This window comes from Carassius auratus, unplaced genomic scaffold (assembly GCF_003368295.1).
Source record: "Carassius auratus strain Wakin unplaced genomic scaffold, ASM336829v1 scaf_tig00041982, whole genome shotgun sequence".
Classification (NCBI taxonomy): domain Eukaryota; kingdom Metazoa; phylum Chordata; class Actinopteri; order Cypriniformes; family Cyprinidae; genus Carassius; species Carassius auratus.
In genome coordinates this window covers 1-20,178 of record NW_020526685.1, presented here as the reverse complement: position 1 = coordinate 20,178, position 20,178 = coordinate 1, and the positions used below count along the sequence as shown (strand labels likewise).

The 20,178-nt window shown below is 37.8% G+C and overlaps 4 protein-coding genes across 5 annotated transcripts; 2 read left to right on the top strand and 2 right to left on the bottom strand.

Moving 5' to 3' along the window:
- Positions 1-4,327: 4,327 nt before the first annotated feature.
- LOC113085602 (actin-related protein 2/3 complex subunit 1A) lies at positions 4,328-7,976 on the top strand. Its single transcript, XM_026255206.1, has 10 exons — positions 4,328-4,511; positions 5,488-5,577; positions 5,670-5,774; positions 5,861-6,083; positions 6,197-6,304; positions 6,384-6,596; positions 6,715-6,790; positions 6,890-7,083; positions 7,605-7,695; positions 7,809-7,976. The coding sequence occupies exons 2-10, from the start codon at positions 5,514-5,516 to the stop codon at positions 7,845-7,847; spliced, it is 1,113 nt and encodes a 370-aa protein (XP_026110991.1). The 5' UTR covers positions 4,328-4,511; positions 5,488-5,513; the 3' UTR covers positions 7,848-7,976.
- A 541-nt stretch (positions 7,977-8,517) lies between these two features.
- Positions 8,518-13,724, top strand: LOC113085603 (actin-related protein 2/3 complex subunit 1B-like). The gene is made up of 10 exons (XM_026255207.1): positions 8,518-8,674; positions 9,232-9,307; positions 10,393-10,497; positions 10,588-10,810; positions 12,195-12,302; positions 12,390-12,596; positions 12,692-12,767; positions 12,846-13,042; positions 13,201-13,291; positions 13,392-13,724. Exons 2-10 carry the CDS (start codon positions 9,244-9,246, stop codon positions 13,428-13,430), a joined length of 1,110 nt encoding a protein of 369 aa, XP_026110992.1. The 5' UTR covers positions 8,518-8,674; positions 9,232-9,243; the 3' UTR covers positions 13,431-13,724.
- Positions 13,725-13,862: 138 nt separating this feature from the next.
- LOC113085604 (WD repeat domain phosphoinositide-interacting protein 2-like) lies at positions 13,863-17,439 on the bottom strand. 2 transcript variants are annotated; one of them, XM_026255210.1, is made up of 5 exons: positions 17,404-17,439; positions 17,016-17,180; positions 16,824-16,931; positions 15,689-15,786; positions 13,863-15,610 (listed from the first exon to the last, which is right to left on the bottom strand). In XM_026255210.1, the coding sequence occupies exons 2-5, from the start codon at positions 17,129-17,131 to the stop codon at positions 15,498-15,500; spliced, it is 435 nt and encodes a 144-aa protein (XP_026110995.1). In that variant the 5' UTR covers positions 17,132-17,180; positions 17,404-17,439; the 3' UTR covers positions 13,863-15,497. The 2 variants fall into 2 exon arrangements, with proteins under 2 accessions (XP_026110995.1, XP_026110993.1); XM_026255208.1 differs by having other exon boundaries at positions 17,410-17,439.
- LOC113085599 (WD repeat domain phosphoinositide-interacting protein 2-like) lies at positions 17,131-19,308 on the bottom strand. The gene is made up of 7 exons (XM_026255204.1): positions 19,108-19,308; positions 18,904-19,000; positions 18,604-18,701; positions 18,408-18,500; positions 17,612-17,683; positions 17,445-17,517; positions 17,131-17,180 (listed from the first exon to the last, which is right to left on the bottom strand). The coding sequence occupies exons 1-7, from the start codon at positions 19,306-19,308 to the stop codon at positions 17,131-17,133; spliced, it is 684 nt and encodes a 227-aa protein (XP_026110989.1).
- Positions 19,309-20,178: the final 870 nt, after the last annotated feature.

The following is a 20,178-nucleotide window of genomic DNA, read 5'->3' as shown; positions in this document are numbered from 1 at the left end:
TTAAATAAAAACGTCAGATGTACTTCATACTCTCTTATGTTTACCAGGTGTTGGTGACGCATTCCTAATCCTGCACCTGGCAACTGGTATGTAAGGGCATCCTAGAGGGAATCTGCATTTCCCGAAAGGCTTTTCTAGTTTAAGTATAAGCTGTTCCTGTAAAACAGTAGCTCTTTATCATCCAAAAAATGACAAGACAGAAACAGCACATAAAATCCATACAGTATACTTACACTTGAAGGTTTAATCTCAACCCTTGTCTCTTACTATTTCAGAAATGGCTTCACTGCCATTCAGCGAAAAGTGAGAAGATTTCTGAAGCTCAAATAATGTGGAAAAATATACTTCTGAAGTCATTCATTTTTAATCCTCTTTTTTAAATGATTAATTTATATCTTTTCTAGTCCTTTCTATCCTGCAGTGTTTTATTTCCAGGTCCACATGGCTCACCAACAGACCAAGATGAAGGTAAGCTGTTCTGAAGAAATCAAGAACAATAGCAGAGAAGATCAAAGAACTTGAAAAATGTATTCCTGTTTCAAAAGAAAAGGGCGATTCAGCCCTGGCCACAGCAACTGTGTCTGAATGTGGTTTTCATTTTTAATGAAAATGAACTGCATTTTTTACATTCTCAGGAACTAAATATGGTTGCAGTTGCTGAGAAGTACTGTAACCAGCTGATCAAGCAGAAAACAGCATGAAAGAAAGAGATGTTAAAGAAGGACAATAATGTTGCCAATGCTTGAAGTGCTCAAAACTAATGGACCTGAGAAGAGACTTGGAAGCATGGGAGTCAATTCTGGCAAAGTCAGAAAAGGAAAAACAGGTGAAAGCAATCAAATATTTGACTAAAATATGGTTGTAAATTCCCCACACATCTGCGATCATGTGTGAAATCATGCAAGCATGTGTTATTCATTGACAAATTAAAATAAAGTAACATAATGATCTGAAATGATTCAGTTTATTGGCTCTAAAATACCTGCTGTTACTCTTTAGGGCCTGGATGACAAAGTACAGAAGCACACCTTTGCCAACGGGATGAAAGTATCGCTAAGACCCAGAATAAAAAGAAAGATCTAGAGAAGCTTCAGCAGGTTAAGAAGCCATCACTGGTTTAGAATTAAAGCTGTTATTTCAAGAAAAAGATAATACAAAGATACAGGCAGCCACTCTGGAGAATGTCATGCAGCACAGACATAGATCTCACCATTAAATTGAAGAAGATAATAACTGCTCATTTTGGGGGGTACCAGCAGAATATATTCTTTATGAATGTTTTTAAAAGACTTAAGACAGAAGGAATGCCATTTCTAGAATCAAGGACTGGAACTATCTGTTTTATAATTTATATTATAAATATATCTAATGTATAAACATAGCATATTTTACTGAAATATATACATGCATTTGTGTGTATTTATATATACATAATAAATATACACACATATATTATCTAAACAAAAACTTTGATTTTGGATGTGATTAATCGTGATTAAGTGTTTGACAGAATTAGTTAAAACACACACACACACACACACACACACACATATATATATATATATATATATATATATATATATATATATATTTTTTTTTTTTTTTTTTTTTTTTCTACATCAGTGTATCCTTTTTTTCCACAAAACTGCAGAAGGAAGAAACATCAGAGTACAATAGATTTCCTCTAAGCTAGCCTGGAGGAAGAGGTCTGAGGACTAAGAAGAAAATGGATTCAGACTTGGATAAAATGACAGTGGCACCAAAAACAGTTGTGACCTTCAAGAGACTGTAAGAGCATATCTAATCATCAGAATTATTATTTTTTTTAAATCAACTTTGGCCCCCCTTGAGTATGAAATTGAGTTTTGTATGAACAGGGAGCTATTTAACCTCGAACCAGACGGTGACTGAAATCAAGGATGTGTGCAGTGGGTTGAAACCTCTAAACCTGCCAGGAAACCTTTTGAGCTGGTGGACAACACTGAGTGTCTGAATGTGTAGGTATATGTCAGCCTCAGTTGAGGTAAATGGAGGTCAGCGTTGCGCATGCGCCGGTGAGTCTCTTGAAAACCAAAGTTTGTTAACAGGATCGAAATAAGCAAAGTTTCCTTACTTTAGCAAAGGAGAAACAGTCTCCTCTTGGCTTATATCCTCCAACATTCCGTTGTTTTGTTTTGATCTCTCTGCTGTGTGTCCGTTCAGTCACTTGAGCACAACACAACAGCACAACACTAACCTCCATACGTCATCTGCCCGAAACTGCTTCCTTTTACACAGTGAGCGCAAGCTAGATTAAAGCTATTATTACGTTTTGAATATGGATATTTTTCTTACAAAAAAGCATCGATTCACTAAAGGAGGCCTTTGTTCACCCCCTGGAGCCATGTGAAACACTTTTTAAGGACGGGCGCTTTTTATTTAACTTCTTTTGGACTGAAGCAATGCAACACCCTTTGAGTGTCATTAAACAACTTGAAAGACCAAAGACTTGTTAAAATAAAATTTTTAATATAACTTCGATGGGATTTTTCTAAAATAAGAAAGTCATATACACCTAGGATGACTTGAGGGTAAGTCATTTAGGGCCTAATTTTCATTTTTGGGTAAACTAACCCTTTCACAAAGTAGCATTAAAATGAAAATAGAATGCGATTTTAATTTATGTTTGAAATGCCAGCTGTAGCAATCTTTATTTAATTTAAAGATGTTTTGAGGCTTGGGGTCGGTAAGGTTTTTTCTAAATGCATTAGAAATCTCTTATGCTCATCAAAGCTGCATTTATTTGATTTTCAACATCATTACTCCAATCTTTAGTGTCACATGATCCTACAGAAACAATTCTAATATGGTGATTTGCTGAACAATAAATTTTTCTTATTATTAGTTGTGCTGCTTCATATTTTTTGCGGAAATTCCAAAGAACAGCATTTATTTTAAATATAAATAATTTGTAACAAATGAAATGTCTTAACCTTACCTTTTTATCATTTTGATGCTTGATGATTACTGGCCACAAGCTTTTGGTAGCGTAGCCTATATGTGACCCTGGACCACAAAACCAGTCATAAGAGTAAAAATTTTTATATTTTGATTCATACATCACCTGACAGGCTAAATAAATAAGCATTGATGTATGGTTAATTGAGATTGAGGACAATATTTGGCCGAGATACAACTATTTGAAAATCTGGAACCTGAGGTTGCAAAAAAAAAAAAGAAAAAAAAAAAAATCTAAATATTGAGGAAATCACCTTTAAAGTTGTCCAAATGAAGTTCTCAGCAATGCATATTACTAACCAAAAAAATTATTTATATATTTACAGTAGGAAATTTACAAAATATATTCATGGAAAATGATCTTTACTTAACATCCTAATGATTTTTGGCATAAAAAAATCAATAATTTTGACCCGTACAATATATTTTTGGCTATTGCTACAAGTATACCCCAGCGACTTAAGACTGGTTTTGTGCTCCAGGGTCACATATGCATATATGTAACACTTAAAATGTTGACAACTTATTTGGCCTTGGTTATACTGTAGAATCATCAAAGTGGCAGAATTCATCCCACATGAAGCAAAGTTGGGGAGAGCAATGTACAAGAAAAGGAATATTAAAAGGAAGAAACGATCTTTCAAACAAAAAATGTCAAGAAAACCACACTATGATATTGCAAAGATTGTTACAAAGGGATAGTTCACCAAAAAAAATCTATCATTAATTACTCACACTCATGTTGATCCAAACCCGTAAGACCTCTCATCTTCAGAACACAAAATAAGATATTTCTGATGAAATCCGAGTTTTCAGACCCTCCATAGAAAGCAATGCTACTGAAATATTTCCAGTTACAGAAATGTAACAAGGACATGGGTAAAATAGGCCACGTGTCATCAGTGGTTCAGCCAAAATTTTATGAAACTATGAGAATAAAATGAAAGTGCAAAGAAAATGAAAATAATGATTTTATTCAACAATTATTTCCCTCCTCATCTCGTTTGCAGCAGCCCGCTTCCATTGTGGAGAGATTATCACACATGTGCTTGCTTCCACTTCATGTAAACAAGGCAGTTGGGTGTGAAAGCTCTCGGATTTCATCAAAAATATCTTAATTTGTGTTCTCATTTTTGGGTGAACTTTCCTTTTAAGGGCTATAATACAATAAAATATCAATTATCCCGCCTAAGATCAGAAGCAGCACAGTCCTTTGATGCATGGCCTGCTCACTACAGTGCCAGCCCTCACTTATGCGTCTTCTGAATGACTTGCGCTGGTGAGTGCTCACGGAGTGGACACGCCCACCGTCTGCCGTGCGTACGCATGCGCGCGGAGCTGCGTCCCATTTCCTGGATTCCTTGACAGGCCCAAATCAGGGAGCGAGAAGAGAGCAGCCGGAGTGAATTCGTGTCGACTGTCCAGAGTCCGCGAATTCAAGTCCGTCCAACAGGTGAACACCCGAGAGCCAACATCCTTGCGAACATTCCTCAAGAAGCGGAGCATCGGTTAAGGTAACTTAAGTGAGGCCCGTGCCATGCCTTTTTCCGACAGCAGGGAGCGGACTGAGCCGGCAACTTGAGCAAGGCCTTCCTTTCCCTCAAATCTTAACAGACCGCGAACATTTCTGTGAATACACTCGCGTTATAAGTGTGTTCACGGTTGTATAATGTACTGCAGAGCATTATCTTTAAACCAGGAGTCTCTTTTCCGGCTTTCTGCGTATTTTTCCCAGGCATGTAGTCTGTTTTTGGCGTTAGCTGTCGGCTAATGTAGCAGACGGGCAGCTCGCGAGCAGAAGCCTGTGGCATCAGATAATGATGACCTGCCTCACCCACGCCCTAAAACCGGGAACTGACAGCAGTCATCTGGTTCTGACTGTTGAAAAATAAATTTTTGCTTTTGTATATGATTACGGACGAAAAACTGCAGATTTCTTTGTGGACATAACCCCGATGGTTGTGATTAGATGGATGTTTTTTTTAAAATCATTTCTGACACCAATTACGCTATTTATCAACTAAATCCAGAGTATATTATTATCCACGATTGCGAGTATGATAAAACAAAACAAAAAATTAAACCCAAAATAAGCAAGTAAATTAACATGCGTTTCGAGCTAAAGTTGATCATTTAGTTCCTATGTGTTCTCCACAAGTAAAATGGTTAATAAACAAGCCAAAACATTGAGCTTTGCTTGTCACCAGTCAAAACCGGGCTGGATCCACCTGTATGAGTGGGTCGGTCCTCCTAGTGTTTGTAATCTCCTGCACACTCACACTCGTGAAGTCCTGCATGTATTTGTCTTGACAAATGAGACAATTATAGTGTTGTTGTACTAAATATCAAAATTTTAAGTCCTTTGGATAATCCCTCTGCTAATGAAGAAATGCACATATCGAAACTGTTAAACACAATTCTACCGATCAGTATAATCAAAGTTCTAACATTAGTGGCACATTAATCAAACATAATTGCCTTTCTTTTCAGGCAGAGGTGCACGTTATTTGGAGATAATGTCACTGCACCAGTTTTTGTTGGAGCCAATCACATGCCATGCGTGGAACCGGGACAGGACCCGTAAGAAAGATTTGTCCTTGTCATTTATTCATTGATGTTGTCAACATTTTTTGAACCAATGCCTCATCTCATGCATTGTTTTTCAATTACAGAACTTGCTATAAGTCCAAACAACCATGAGGTCCATATATACAAGAAAAGTGGAAATCAGTGGGTGAAAGCTCACGAATTAAAAGAGCACAATGGGCACATCACAGGTAAAAATTTGAAAAAACATTGTCAAATTCCTCACAGACATTGTTATAATTGCAAGTTTACCATTGTTTTTGTTGTTGTTTTCTAGGCATTGATTGGGCTCCTAAAAGTGATCGCATTGTGACCTGTGGAGCTGACCGTAATGCTTATGTATGGAGTCAAAAGGACGGTTTGTGGAAACCCACCCTTGTTATTCTCAGGATCAACCGCGCTGCCACGTTTGTGAAATGGTCTCCGCTAGAGAACAAGTTTGCAGTGGGGAGTGGAGCACGACTCATATCTGTTTGCTACTTTGAGTCTGAAAATGATTGGTAGGTCACAGCTGATATGTTGGTCCTGTGATTGTGTACGTGTGTATATATATACGTGTAAATGTATAATATTATTATTATTATGTATTTAAAAACTTTTTTTTTTTTTTTAGGTGGGTTAGTAAACACATCAAGAAGCCCATCCGTTCAACTGTCCTCAGTTTAGACTGGCATCCAAATAATGTGCTTCTGGCTGCTGGGTCATGTGACTTCAAATGCAGGTGAGTCTGCATATTGAAGCTTGCTCAATGTGAATGATTTGTTAGGGCTCTGAATCATATTTGCATGTTTGTTTCTTAGGGTATTCTCTGCGTACATCAAGGAGGTGGATGAAAAACCAGCTCCAACCCCATGGGGGTCCAAGATGCCCTTTGGGCAGGTGATGTCAGAGTTTGGCGGGGCAGGAAGTGGAGGATGGGTTCACAGCGTCTGTTTCTCAGCCAGTGGGAACAAACTGGCTTGGGTCAGCCATGACAGCACTGTCACTGTAGTGGACCCCACAATAAGCTCAACGTGAGTAATGGAAATGGTTTGTGTTTAGAAGAAGAAAAAAAAGTGGATATTTGTTGATAGAGACTTTTTATAATACATCATGCTTGTTAATGACTAAAAGCACACTTCTGCTTTACAGGCCAAGCCAGTTGAAGACCGAATTCCTTGCCCTTCTGAGTGTGACTTTTGTTTCTGAGAACAACATTGTGGCAGCAGTAAGAGCTTTTTTTTTTTTTTTATTTGTTGTTTGTTGCGCTGTACTTTAGAGGTGATTACCTTTCTTCAGGATTTAATGTAGAGGGTTTTTCCATCAGGGTCACGATTGCTGCCCTATGCTGTTCAGTTTTGATGATGGTGGAAACTTGACCTTCATTTCCAAGCTGGACATTCCAAAGCAGAGCATCCAGCGCAACATTTCTGCCATGGAGCGCTTCCGCAACATGGACAAGAGGGCCACCACTGAGGACCGCAATAGCACCCTAGAAACCCTGCATCAGAACAGCATCACGTAGGGCAAAAATTATTTGAAAATTATATAAACATTACCAGATTTTACATTTTGTGGTCAGTAAGACATCATTTTTTCCAAAAGAAATTAATTCAATTAATAAAAAATTCCAGTACAGACAATTACAGTGTGGCAAAAGATTTAAAATAAATGCGGAGGTTTTGAGCTTTCTATTCATCAAAAAATCCTAAAAAGCACAAAATAAGAAACGTTACTTAACCTGCATATCAGCATATTACAATTATTTCTGAAGGATAATGTGGCACGGAATAGCTGAGTAATGATGCTGAAAATGAAACTTTGCCATCAGAAGAATTAATAATTTTAAGCTTCAAGGTATTACTGCGTCTTTTTTTTTTTTTTTTACTGTACTGATCAAATAATCGCAGCCTTTGTGAGCATAAGAGACTTATTTAAAACATATTTAAAGTCTTACCAACCTCTAACTTTGCATATAAATTCGAATCATTTTTATGAAAATTGTGCGTAACCATTTATCATTTTTCTTTTGAACTTTGTAGCCAAGTGTCTATATATGAAGGAGACAAAAGAGATTGTCGCAAATTCTGCACTACGGGAATTGACGGAGCAATGACCATATGGGATTTCAAGGTTTGTATTTAATATTTTCTAAATCGTTCCAAACTTTTCTTGCCATTTATGTTGCTTCTGTTTTATCCCTTGGTTAACTAGAATTTACCATCTTTACTTAATTCTTTCCACAGACCTTAGAGTCTTCAATCCAAGGCCTGCGGATCATGTAAAACTCACATGAACTAGCATGACACAGCACAAGCACTGCAGCTTGAAGACTAACAAGGAGATTTCCGATAACACTTCTGAAAGTTTTTAACTATAAAAAAAAAAAAAAAAAAAAAGCACTGAGCAGTGGTGGGTACTGGTGTATGACACTCTTTAAAAATGGGAAAACACTAATGGGAAATGGGGTTAGGATCTTTTGTTTTCTTTGTTTGTTTTTTAATTAAAAAAAAAAATCTATGCCAAAGCTGGCACCCCAGCAGTGTGTGATGGTTGATTAAATTGTTCTGGGTCTCCAGGGGAAACCGGAGAGGTGTTAAATTAAAAGGAGAATTTTATGTAAATGGTCTGCTAGAAATAAATGATGTATACTACACAACATTCGCAAGTGTCATCTCTTTCTGTTTGATTCAATGCCTTTGTCATTGACTGGTTTTCATATGCTCCTAGATATACACAGCTCTCAGATTGCAACCCAGGTTTGGACTGTACAGTTTTTTTATGTTACGGCTCCTGTGAATTATTACAGTGCATTAAGCTAGTTACCATAAATCAGCTTTGCAGACGGAGGGTTTAAAAACATGCAAGAGAAGAGAATGTGAAGGGGAGTTGACCCAGCAGACAGCCGCCCACACAAGGAAGTGGTTATATGTTTCTAACAGGGAAGGGGAAGTAGTGCATATCTAGAGAGAAAAACGACTAAGGAAATACTTTAGTTCATTCAGAGCAAAGCTAGCGTTTGTGTTGACTGCTCAGAGTCCACGAACTCGGGCTTCTGTTGCAGATTTGGTCAACCCCCCCCAACATCTCTCAGATTTTTACGGTTTCCTGGGTAAGTAGGAAAACATATGGTTTTGTTTATCTGAATTTGGGAGATTTTCTTTTTTCAGATGTGAAGCAGTCTGTGGTTTTGCTGGTGTTTGTGCCTGACTAACATGCACTAACTTGGAGAATGACAACTAGAAAGCAAGTCTCAGTGTTTCGGTGACTTTTTAGCTGTAGTGAGAGGTTTGAAATGGTCTACTATCTCACCTGGCTGCAAACTCCCTCAGCAGAGAGAACCGTTATGTTTTAAACGGAAACTATCAAAGATAGTGGAGGTGTTTTGTGTGTTTTTCTTGTAAGTGGAGCATCTGGCTTGTCACATTCCTTTCTGGTCTGGTTTTAATTTATTACATTGTTGGGGGGTGGGGGGCTTTGCTGTTTGACTTTTGTTTTAAGTATAACTGAGAGAAGTCAAAAACCCGGAAAGAATTTTAAAAGGAAGTTCTAAACTTCTCCATTTTAGTAGCATGTCTACGGAAGTGAACAAGCAGTCATGTTGCAGTAGTTTGATTAATCCTCATTTTCACAATTTCATCTCAAAATTACCTCAAATTTAATTTGCAGGAAAAAGCAGCCATGTCTTATCACAGTTTTCTTCTTGAACCTATCAGCTGCCATGCCTGGAACAAGGACCGAACTCGTAAGTCCCCACACTCGCAGCATCTTTTACGTCTTTGGAGCGGTTCCCAGTGTCTAGGACTGTAATCATGTGCGAGCTTCACTGCTGAATACACAAATGATTTGTCTCCAAAGCTCATCTGATCAACTAATATTTATTTTGAGGATTCTTCTCAAGAGAGTCTGATGAGACTGTGCACTGATTTTCATGAACTAATGTTTAACATTTCCTTACAGAGATGGTCTTGTTACTCATATTATGTGACTTTTAACATTTACTAGTTTTAAATTGTGCTGTGAACGCCCATTTGGCCTTTGAGAGCCAATACTGCTCTGACAAAAACTACATTTTGGATGAAAAGTTGCATATCCTTCTAGAAATGTAAAATACATACATAAACGTGCACGCCACATGTGCACTTGTATTTAGGCTATGTGGTTTATGAAGCCAGTTAGAATCCTTCAGCATTGAAGTGAAGTGCTCTCAAAAATCCAAATCATTCAGGACTATGTTTTAAGAGTTTAAAAACTGTCTTAAAAGAGCAAAAACATAGTCAAAGTTGTGTCTTTTCACTGCTGCCGCCCTGCTTTTCTTTCCATGCTGATGAGAGAAACAGTAATGACTAATTCCCCCCAGACTTCCTGTTTTACCATGAATGGTGCTTTGTTGCCGATGCCGTACGTCTTCAGCAGACCACAGAGAAACAGCAGGGAAACGAGAAGGCTGAGAATGACTTTTAGGTTTAACTGCTGCTGTTAAAAACATGAAGGTTTTCTAGCTCACCTATGAAAAATGTGTGAGCACATCTGCTCTAGCGGGAAATAGAAATTGGCCTGTTCCCAATACCCACATATGTAGCCTTTGCATTAGACTAAATATATCCCACCATCATAAATCCAACCTTTCCTCAACAATCCACACAGTTATACAGATATTATTTATCATTTGAGTTATGGAGGCCATAGGAAAGTGGCACATATAAACTTTGAATAAACAAATACTTGCTAATAAAATATTCAGGCTGTTATCCAACTCATCAAGCCAAGGTATTTTTTTCCATAAACTTGTGATGAATATTTTATACACCGGGTTCCTGTTTTCTTTAGAAATTGCACTGTGTCCTAATAACCATGAAGTCCATATCTACAAGAAAGACGGAAGCAACTGGAACAAAATCCATGTGCTGAAAGAGCACAATGGCCAGGTTACTGGTAAGTCTAGAAGGTTCATCTGACCTACACAGCCACAGAGCATTAATGTGACCAACGCCATCTCATCCAAGCCGTTTCCTTATCACCCAGGCATTGACTGGGCCCCAGAGAGCAATCGTATCGTGACCTGTGGCACTGACCGCAATGCATACGTCTGGACCCTGAAGGGGGACGCATGGAAGCCCACCCTGGTCATTCTCAGGATCAACCGTGCCGCCCGCTGTGTGAAATGGTCTCCTAAAGAAAACAAGTTTGCAGTGGGCAGTGGCTCACGTCTGATCTCAGTCTGCTATTTTGAGCAGGATAATGACTGGTGAGTATCATCCGATCAGTCAGACAGGAATATTGGATGGATAGTGAGCCTTTTCTGGCTGAAATGTTAATCTACTTATGTTATGAGGCACATGGGCTCTCTCTTGTTTTTAAATAACCCGGTTTAATGCAGCAGAGGATGCTGGTACTCACCAACCGCGTTGAATCTTTAGTCGTCACATTCAGTCATTTGATTACAGGTTACACATTAACTCATGTGATGTGATATCATTGAGACGATCGAGTAACCATTTCATTCCAATCTTAGGCATTCATACTCTTGCTGATAGACCAACAGCGCGAATATTGCTTTAATACAAGCGAACACGAAGTTAATAATGAATAGCTTTTTAAATACAAGTCACAAGAACCATTTTCTTTGGTGGAGAGAGAATAGACAAACAAAGGCAGAGCGGAATTCTTTACCGATGAATTCGTTGGTTTGCGGTGCTAAATGAAGCTTTGAATGAATCGATTTAATGAACGATTCTATGACTCACTTGTTTGTTTCATCCCTGAATCACTCACTGCTTTCAAATGATTCCGTTGAATTAATGATTTAATGACTTACTCATACTCCTTGTTGAGTAACTAAATAATAATAATTATTATTATTATTTTAAATACAATCAGTTATGTTAATAGTTAATATTACTCAATATGTGCTCAGAACCCCATACTAGCATACTGCTCTTATTATTTCTGCCATGCAAAATATGGTAAAAGTATGAAAATGCTCAGAATTCAGTAGCTGTCATTTAATTGCTGGAATTTTTTTTTTCTTTTAAAAAATTAAATAAAATAATCAGTTGAGTGAATTATTTAATGAATCACTCATCTGTGCTGAATTCGGAACAAAGACTGCAGGAATATATAAAATAAATCTTGAAAGGGACTTTGATTCAGAACCACATACTACCATACTATTCTTATTACTAATGCTGTGGAAAGATATGGTAAAAGTAGTACATATGATAGTATGCTGTTCTGAATTCAGCAAATGTCACTTGTTTCGTTCCTGAATGAATCACCTCACAAAGATATGCAACCTTCTAATTGAGAAGCATCCAGTGGTTTGAACAAATTATATGAATGAATGACTCTGCAACTCACTTATTAATATACTCATCACCTGTCACCACCAACCGGAACAATGTAACCTCCAGAAATTACAGAGAAATACTAGTAAAAAAAATCCCAGTGCTGACTGTTATACCAACACTCTTGCTCAATTTGAGGACCAGAACTAAGCTTACAATACTGTATTATAAGCTACATTTTATCATTTCAGCTGGCATTCGTTAATGTCAAATAACACAGATGAATCAATTGGTTTTATTGGGTGTATCCAAGATACTTAAAGAAGTTATGTCTTATAATTCTAGGTGGGTGTGCAAGCACATTAAGAAGCCCATCCGCTCCACCATCCTTTGTTTGGACTGGCACCCCAACAACGTCCTTTTGGCAGCTGGATCATGTGACTTTAAATGCAGGTTAGGTTAACTCTTCCCTGCATTATTATGTCTCTTTTATGAATATGACTGTTATGTGAACGTCCCATTTGTTAATTCCCAATCCAGGATCTTTTCTGCTTACATAAAGGAAGTAGAAGAAAAGCCTGCTCCAACAGCATGGGGCTCTAAAATGCCCTTTGGAGAGGTCATGTTCGAATCTACTGGAACCGCAGGTTGGGTACACGGTGTCTGTTTCTCGGACAGCGGCAATCGTGTGGCCTGGGCCAGCCATGACAGCACTGTGGCAGTGGCTGAGGGAGGAAAGACTGCTGTGTGAGTATTGCCTTTCAAATCTGGCCCTGCACAAACTTTGCTTTGAAAACCATTCAAAATCCTATTTGCCAAATAATTTCCTTTCATCTCCCCAGCTGTGCCAGTCTGACTTCAGAAACCTTGCCTCTTCTGTGCGTGACTTTCATTACTGAGAACAGCCTAGTGGCAGCTGTAAGTATCTTCAGATGTCAGGCCTTGATGCAAAAGTAATCTGTTTAGATTGTCCCCTCATTTTCATATCTTTTTCAGGGCCATGACTGCTACCCTGTGTTGTTTGTCTATGATTCGAACAAAGCAGCCTTGTCTTTTGGAGGGAAACTCGACATACCCAAACAGAGTGCTCAGAAGGGCATGTCAGCCAGAGAACGCTTCCAGAACCTGGATAAGAAAGCCACCACTGACAGCAAAGAAGCTGTCCTGGAGTCTGTGCACAAGAACAGCATCAGGTATGGCATATTCAATAAGTCTGTCAGTTTCGTTCTTTTTAAGTTGAAAGTTTGCCATTTGTGATCCACTGTGGCATTAAAGCAATCCTGTCAAATTTTAACTCAATGCAACAATAGACATTACGATCTGTTAATGCAACTTTTTGTTCACTTCTTAGCCAACTCTCCATTCTTAATGGAGGAAAAGCACAGTGTGCCAAATTCTGCACCACTGGTATGGACGGAGGCATGACTATTTGGGATGTAAAGGTACGTGTTGAACTTTTGAGCATCTCTTAATTATTAATTTGTTAGCAGAAGTCAAAAATGCATAAAGATGATTATAAATATTTTCTTAATTCTGTTTCAGACCCTTGAATCTGCAATGAAGGACCTCAAGATTGTCTAGACATAAGAACTAAATGTCTATAGTTCATATTGCTTGCCTTTTCATCTTTTGTTTAATGCAGTTGTCTATACTTTTTTCCAAGATTATGTTTAGATTAACATAGTGGTTTAATGATTTTATAATGATGCAATTAGAAAACTGGTTCTGGATGAACCAAAACCTGAATTTTGTCTGAATTTATATGCTGGTCATAGATTGCTTTTCTTTAATCAGTGCGGGTACCTTTCATTCAATCTTTAATAAACTGCAACTGAAACTAAGAAAATAAACATTACTTGCTGAGGTTTAACATGCTGAATGCTTCCTGTGCTAACTCAATAATTTCAATGCAATTCTATGTAATATTTATGATGAACATAAAAGATCAGTACACCACTCTCTAAACTGAAGGAAGGAATGAGATGGGTAAAACAAAACAAAAAAACGCCAAGACATTTTCAACAGAGGATTTATTTAATCTTTAAATGGAACAATTTACATTTTATACAAAAATCATTAGAAAACAGATTAAAGTGGCCTTGGGGGATTAGGGCTCACTGGCTGATGAGAACATAAGTCATTTTATTCCTGACCTTGACATTTGTTGATATGCAACATCAAAACATGCTCAAGAGACAATCATGCTACAAATGATCTCAAGATCCTTTAGAGCTCCAAGAATTCAGACGGTATCTCTGAAGGCCTATACTGTCTGTTTGACCTGTGTGCTTATTTGGACACACTTGCGTTTTGTAAATATATGTTAATTACATTCATAAACCCTGGTCCTCTCATTTTTCAAAAGGACCCTGGTTATCACATGAAACGTTTGACCTGTTCTGGTGCGACTGCCAGACCACAGGGATGTCTTAAAGAGAACACACCCCATTTGTAAGCTAAATGCTGCAACCTTTTACTAAAAGATTGACGTTTTGGTGAAATATATTCAGATTTTCTTCTTTGCAAAGGACAAGGCCTCCAAAATAGGGACCTACCTAAAATGAGGCTCATGAGCAATCATCAGCTGCTGGTATTGAGAATAAATCAAAGAGACAGCTTCCTTCCTTCCTTCATTCATTCTTTCATTACGAATAAAACACAAATGTCCTTGAAACAAGTTGATGACTAACTGCCTCTTGAAACCACGTTCATCACAGACTAGTTCCCTCTCAAATCAATACATTAAACGCCTTCATCAGTCGTCCGTTCTACAACTGAGGTTACTTAAGTGTTTGTAACTTAAAATAATAAAACTTCAAAAGAAATCAGGCCAAATGAAGACACTAGGGGTAATTCAAAACCAAATTAAAGTTTTGTTCTCCACGTTGCCCATTTACCCCATAATGTGGCATGGGATTAATTAAAAGAGTACTGTAAAGCATATGTGCGTACAGATGCAGTCATTCAAGATAAAACTAAAAACAACTCTCTCAGCCTGTTATAAACACAGTAACGTAACCAGGCCGTCCATGTTAACACATCATATACATTGTTATTACAGGACAACATTCACATCTTGGTGCCATTGCACAGCCACAGATGTTGATGAGTGGTAAGGGACTTCAACAACGCAGACACTGCACAGTTGTGTGGAGACGTATAGCAGGCGGCGCAAGCCAGTTCACTTTCAATCACAATTAAAAAAAAAAAAGACACAAATGCACAAGCACACAAGTGTTTGTCAAAGTTCAAGATGAGAAATGGCCAGCAAACACATCAGAACCATTCACATGAAAGCTAAGGTTTTCTAGAACTTCTAATCTTGGCACATGTACATGCAAAGCTAAGAAACGGGACACCTGCAGCTTGGATTTCATATTTTGGTCTGATTAAGGACATAACTGGGCCTTAAAAAAAAAGGAAAGCAAAGAAAAAAATTCACCAGGTTTTAGAAAGCCACAAGGATGGGGGATGGGAAACATCTATACGCAACAACAGACAGAATAAGGCTACAGCTAGGCTCGCTTTAAAATGATCTCTCTTTGAATCCCTTTCTCTTATCAGGTCACACATGTCCATAGCAGCACCAGAGGAGGAAACCCCCTCTGCAATGTCACTCAGTCGCTTCCATCTTCGGCCCAGGACAGCTCAGTCTGTTTCCAGGATTAATGGAGGGTGCTCGTTCTCTTCGTCCAGGTGCAGGGCGTTCATGTCCTCCTCCACCCCGGCACCCCCCACCGCCCCCTGATCCTCAGTGTAACCTGAGCCAGTGGAACCATACAAGGCCATCTGAACATTTTCATTCTTTCATACTTTGAGTGAAAATGAAAGCTTCTTACCTTTGGCAACAGCAGCACTGTAGGTCTGTGCCACAAGCGGCCGGTCGTGAGCTGTTTGCTCAAGGATTTCATTCGCTGCCTCTACACTTCCATCTAACCTAAAAGACGAAACACATTTACACGAGGAATTAAATACAATACAATACAAACGCTTTAATGCAATCCTTAAATTAAAAATGCTGTTTTTACTGTACACAAACAAACAAAACAAGCTAAATTTAAACTACCGTATTTTTCGGACTATAAGTCGCACCCGAGTATAAGTTGCATGAGTCCAAAAATACGTCATGAAGAGGAAAAAAACATATAAGTCGCACTGGACTATAAGTCCCATTTATTTAGAACCAAGAACCAAGAGAAAACATTACCGTCTACAGCCGTGAGAGGGCACTCTGTCTCTTCAGTGTAGACTTCAGGAGAACTGAGTAACAGAGCACCCTCTGGCGGCTGGGGATGGTAATGTTTTCTATTGGTTCATTTCTCTCGTTTCATGTCAAATTAATTTTGATAAATAAGTCGCACCTGACTATAAGTCGCAGGACCAGCCAAACTATGAAAAAAAGTGTGACTTATAGTCTGGAAAATACGGTAAACAAAACAAAAAAAAAATGTTTTTTAATATTTCAACTAAGAGAAAAAAGCAAAGAAAATGCTAAAATCACAACCAATGAGTTCCAGCACAACACATTAAAACCTGTTTTAGGTTCACAGTAAATTATACAGGATACTCAATAACCAGCTTTGATCAGAAGTGACAGTAAAGCCATTTATGTTACAAAAGATTTCTATTTCAAATGAATGCTTTTCTTTTAAACTTTCTATTCATCAAAGAATCCTGAAAAAAAAACTGATAAACTGTTTCAATATCGATAAGAAATGTTTCCAAACAAATCAACATATTAGAACGATTTCTGAAGCATCCCACTTTGATATTTCACAGGAATAAATTACTTTGCTATCGCAGGAATGATTTGCATTTTAAAATATATTCATATTTATTTATATATACACAGCCTATATGAGCATTTCAAAAAACATTTCAAAATACAACCCCTTAACAACCCCAAACTTTTACGATAAGTATATAGACTAGTATTCTGATGGATCGTTTTAGCTTGGTAACACTGGATCTCACTTATGCTGTTTCATTAGTGTGCACTCTCCCCCCTCCTGTGGGTCCAGATTGTACAGGTAAAGATAGCCATCTGCTGCAGCCACCAGCAGGCGTGGGATCTTCTGGATTCTAGAAACCAATCACAAGCAAGATAATCAGAGACACATCTATCCTGATAGCAGCTACAGTCTCTAGCTTGAATGGTTTTCTCACATGGCCAGAGCGCAGATGTTCTTATGACCTGAAAAGGGCAGTCTGACTGTAGCAAATGCCCTTCCTTGAGTGAACATCTCTGTTACATGTGCGGGCAGGTATGTTGTGGAGGCCATCAGTACTTTTCCAAAGTATCCTGTCCAAGTAGTGGGCTCCTCTTGGGGCCTAAGATGGAAAAACACAAGTTGTTTGCAAAATAAATAAAAACCTGAAAAAGAAAGTTATGTCTATGTTCTGTTTTATGTGCAGCTTGCAGATCTGTTATCAGAAGGAGGTTTTATCTTACTCAAACAAACAACAAAAAAAAAAAGAAACAAATCCACAGCATTTTGTATTTGAGATGTGAGAAGAAGGTCTGAAAACCACTTATTTCAGTGGGCATCATTACACTGACTTCTCTCTCTGGGTCTCCAGCTTAAAAATATGCACCCGTCTCCGTGTTGCTTGAGGCAGACAGATAGAGTCCCTCCATACTGAAGGCAGGGAACAGATGCTCACACATCTGTCGAGGGATAATCAAATCAAATGCATTTACTCTGTGTGCCATATATAATTCTTGGTGTTTTGTATCCCAATACAGCTATAAAGTTTACTACCTCTTTACTCCCCCTCCGGAACTCAAAGAGCTTTTGGCCCTCTGGAATGGAGAAAACTCGGATTACAGTGCCCCTAAATAATACCAAGAAAAAAGGGTTCAAAAATGTAACTTTTTAGGAAGCAATTCTTGATCTATTATTCAGCACTTTTTAATCTTGAAGGTCAGTATGCAAACACGTCCAATCAAAACAAAATACTACTTTTATTAATCAAGGACACATTAAATTGCTCAAAAGTGACAGTAGAGATATTTATAATGTTGCAGACTTTTTCAAAACAATGCAGGGTTTTTTTTGCATTTTCTATTCATCAAAGAAACAAAAAACCCTAAAATGTATCCACAAATGTATCCACAAGGATATTAAGCAGCACAACTGTTTTTTAGCATTAATAACAGTAAGAAATGCTTCTTAAGCACTAAATCAGTATATCAGAATGATTTCTGAAGAATCAGGTGACTCTGAAGACTTGAGTAATGATGCTAAAACTTCAGTTTTAAACAGGAAAAAATTACACACACACAAAAAAATATATTTTAAATTCTAATAACTTTGCAAAATGTTACTGCTTTTTAAATTCAATAAATGCAGCCTTTGTGAGCATAAGAAAATCCTTTCATAAACAAAACAAAGTTTCAACCCCAAACATTTGAAAGACAGTGCATTACAAGTAAGAAAATGTCATAAAAAAAATTGAAGAATTGGAGCTATAGTTTCATTTTCATTATCAACCAAAACAACTGTAGCCACTGTATTATAGTCTGAATGAGTCTCTCACACACACACAGCGCTCTACCTTCTCAGATGCTGTGGCCAATTTAGTGCCGCTTGCATCGAACGCCAGAGCTGCTAGTGGACTATCGTGGGCAGGTATCATGTTAGCTGCCCTCTGGGGAAGAATATCATACACACAGACATAGTGACCAACCCTGTTTAACACAATACCTTAAAGCCATAAACTATGGCAAACGTTGAAACTAAATACTACTTACCAGATTGACCGTGTCAAAAACTTGTACCCTCTCCAATTGTTGCACTTCCCGGATAGGCCAAGTAACAGTTGTCATTACTGATTGACAGGCACATAGTCCTATAAATGTTTAGTGACATATATTAATAATCACAAACATCTGTCTGTCAGCAAGGCCATTAGTAACGAGTCAGTACCCCAAACATAAATATATAGCATAAGATCATTCTGAAAGAAGAAGCTACTACATGCACTTCCCAATACAGTCTGGAAAAAACATCACACTAACAATGATGCACTGATGGCAAGCAGCGGTACCCACCGGAAGGATTCGGAGGGGTCTCTCGAATGGTATGTAGTACTTTCATATCCCTAATGTTGTGGATATAGAGTGACTCCTCTAAACACACTATCAGTCTCTGTGGAAATAAAGCAAGATTGCAACATTCTCATACAGCCTCTTCACTTGTAATAAAACACAATACTATAAACATGTGTCACAGAAAACGGATGCTTACTGACTCACCTGTCTGTTCAGTTTTACAGCCAGTATAGTGTTTGAGTAGCTGTAGTTGCATATCTCAGTCCCTTTCTTGAAGTGACAGACTTTCAGCTTCCTAGGTGCCTTAAGGCTGACAATAGCGACGAGGCTGCTGGAGAACAATCTCTCCACGATGCACACATCTTCTGTGTCAGCTGAGCACAAATACATGAGAAACAAAAACATGTCTTCTGTACCACACTCATGCAAACATTTAGAATAGACGACAGTAGAAGATTCTCAACCGTTTTAACTCAACGGCTCCTCATTTATTATTCAAAGGCTTCCCCTATAATAGAAGCTACTAAGTTTCAGTATTTCTGCTGTAATTAAGGCTGCTTTGATTTTGATTATTTATTTTTTTGACTATTTTTACAGTAACTGAGAGTATTGATTTCTTCATTTAATTAACCAAGATTCACTTTGTGATGAAATAATATTGAAGATGTTCTGCAGTAACAAAAAGTTATTATAATATGAAGTAGAATACTAATTATTATTATTATTATATATTTTTAGTTTATATTAAATATATATATTTAATGTATATTAAAATATATCTATAACTTTATTAATTTAGGTACTTGTAAGCCATCCTGCGTCCTCCTTGGAGGTTTGTGAAGGCTCTCGTTTGAGAACATGTGGTCTTCAGGGACATAGGAAAAAATAAGAAATCCCTGGATTATTTAAATGTCTACATCCGGCTTTTCTTACTATTTGAAGATTAAACAATAACAGACAGGAAAACAGGCTTTATTCTGAACTCAGCCAAAGATTAGGACCGTTAAAAGGCAGGCACAAAGTGTGCATGCACTTGAGTGCTGACTCCCTTTATAAAACCAGTATTACAATAATGGAAATATAATGCAATCATTTTCATTTAAAGTTTTATCAAGTAAATTGTAGAGCCATCCTTACACTATAAGATATAATTGTTTACTGACATCTAAATTTAGCTCACTAGCTGGCCTCTAAAGACACTATTCTAGCACAGCTGGAATGTTCCATTGGAACGTTGCCCATCAGCATCCAGGAACAGAACGATCCGTGTGAATC

Coding starts and splice junctions, on each gene's coding strand:
- LOC113085602 (XM_026255206.1), top strand. CDS start 5,514: ATGTCACTGCACCAGTTTTTGTTGGAGCCAATCACATGCCATGCGTGG. Junction 6,084..6,196: donor TTTGAGTCTGAAAATGATTG/GTAGGTCACAGC, acceptor TTTTTTTTTTAG/GTGGGTTAGTAAACACATCA. Junction 7,084..7,604: donor CTGCATCAGAACAGCATCAC/GTAGGGCAAAAA, acceptor TGAACTTTGTAG/CCAAGTGTCTATATATGAAG.
- LOC113085603 (XM_026255207.1), top strand. CDS start 9,244: ATGTCTTATCACAGTTTTCTTCTTGAACCTATCAGCTGCCATGCCTGG. Junction 12,768..12,845: donor AGAACAGCCTAGTGGCAGCT/GTAAGTATCTTC, acceptor TATCTTTTTCAG/GGCCATGACTGCTACCCTGT. Junction 13,292..13,391: donor TGACTATTTGGGATGTAAAG/GTACGTGTTGAA, acceptor ATTCTGTTTCAG/ACCCTTGAATCTGCAATGAA.
- LOC113085604 (XM_026255210.1), bottom strand. CDS start 17,131: ATGGCCTCCACAACATACCTGCCCGCACATGTAACAGAGATGTTCACT. Junction 15,787..16,823: donor ACACTAATGAAACAGCATAA/GTGAGATCCAGT, acceptor TTCGTCTTTTAG/GTTAGATGGAAGTGTAGAGG. Junction 15,611..15,688: donor CAGTGCTGCTGTTGCCAAAG/GTAAGAAGCTTT, acceptor CCACTGGCTCAG/GTTACACTGAGGATCAGGGG.
- LOC113085599 (XM_026255204.1), bottom strand. CDS start 19,308: ATGTTTTTGTTTCTCATGTATTTGTGCTCAGCTGACACAGAAGATGTG. Junction 19,001..19,107: donor CTGTAAAACTGAACAGACAG/GTGAGTCAGTAA, acceptor TTATTTCCACAG/AGACTGATAGTGTGTTTAGA. Junction 18,702..18,903: donor GACCCCTCCGAATCCTTCCG/GTGGGTACCGCT, acceptor AAACATTTATAG/GACTATGTGCCTGTCAATCA.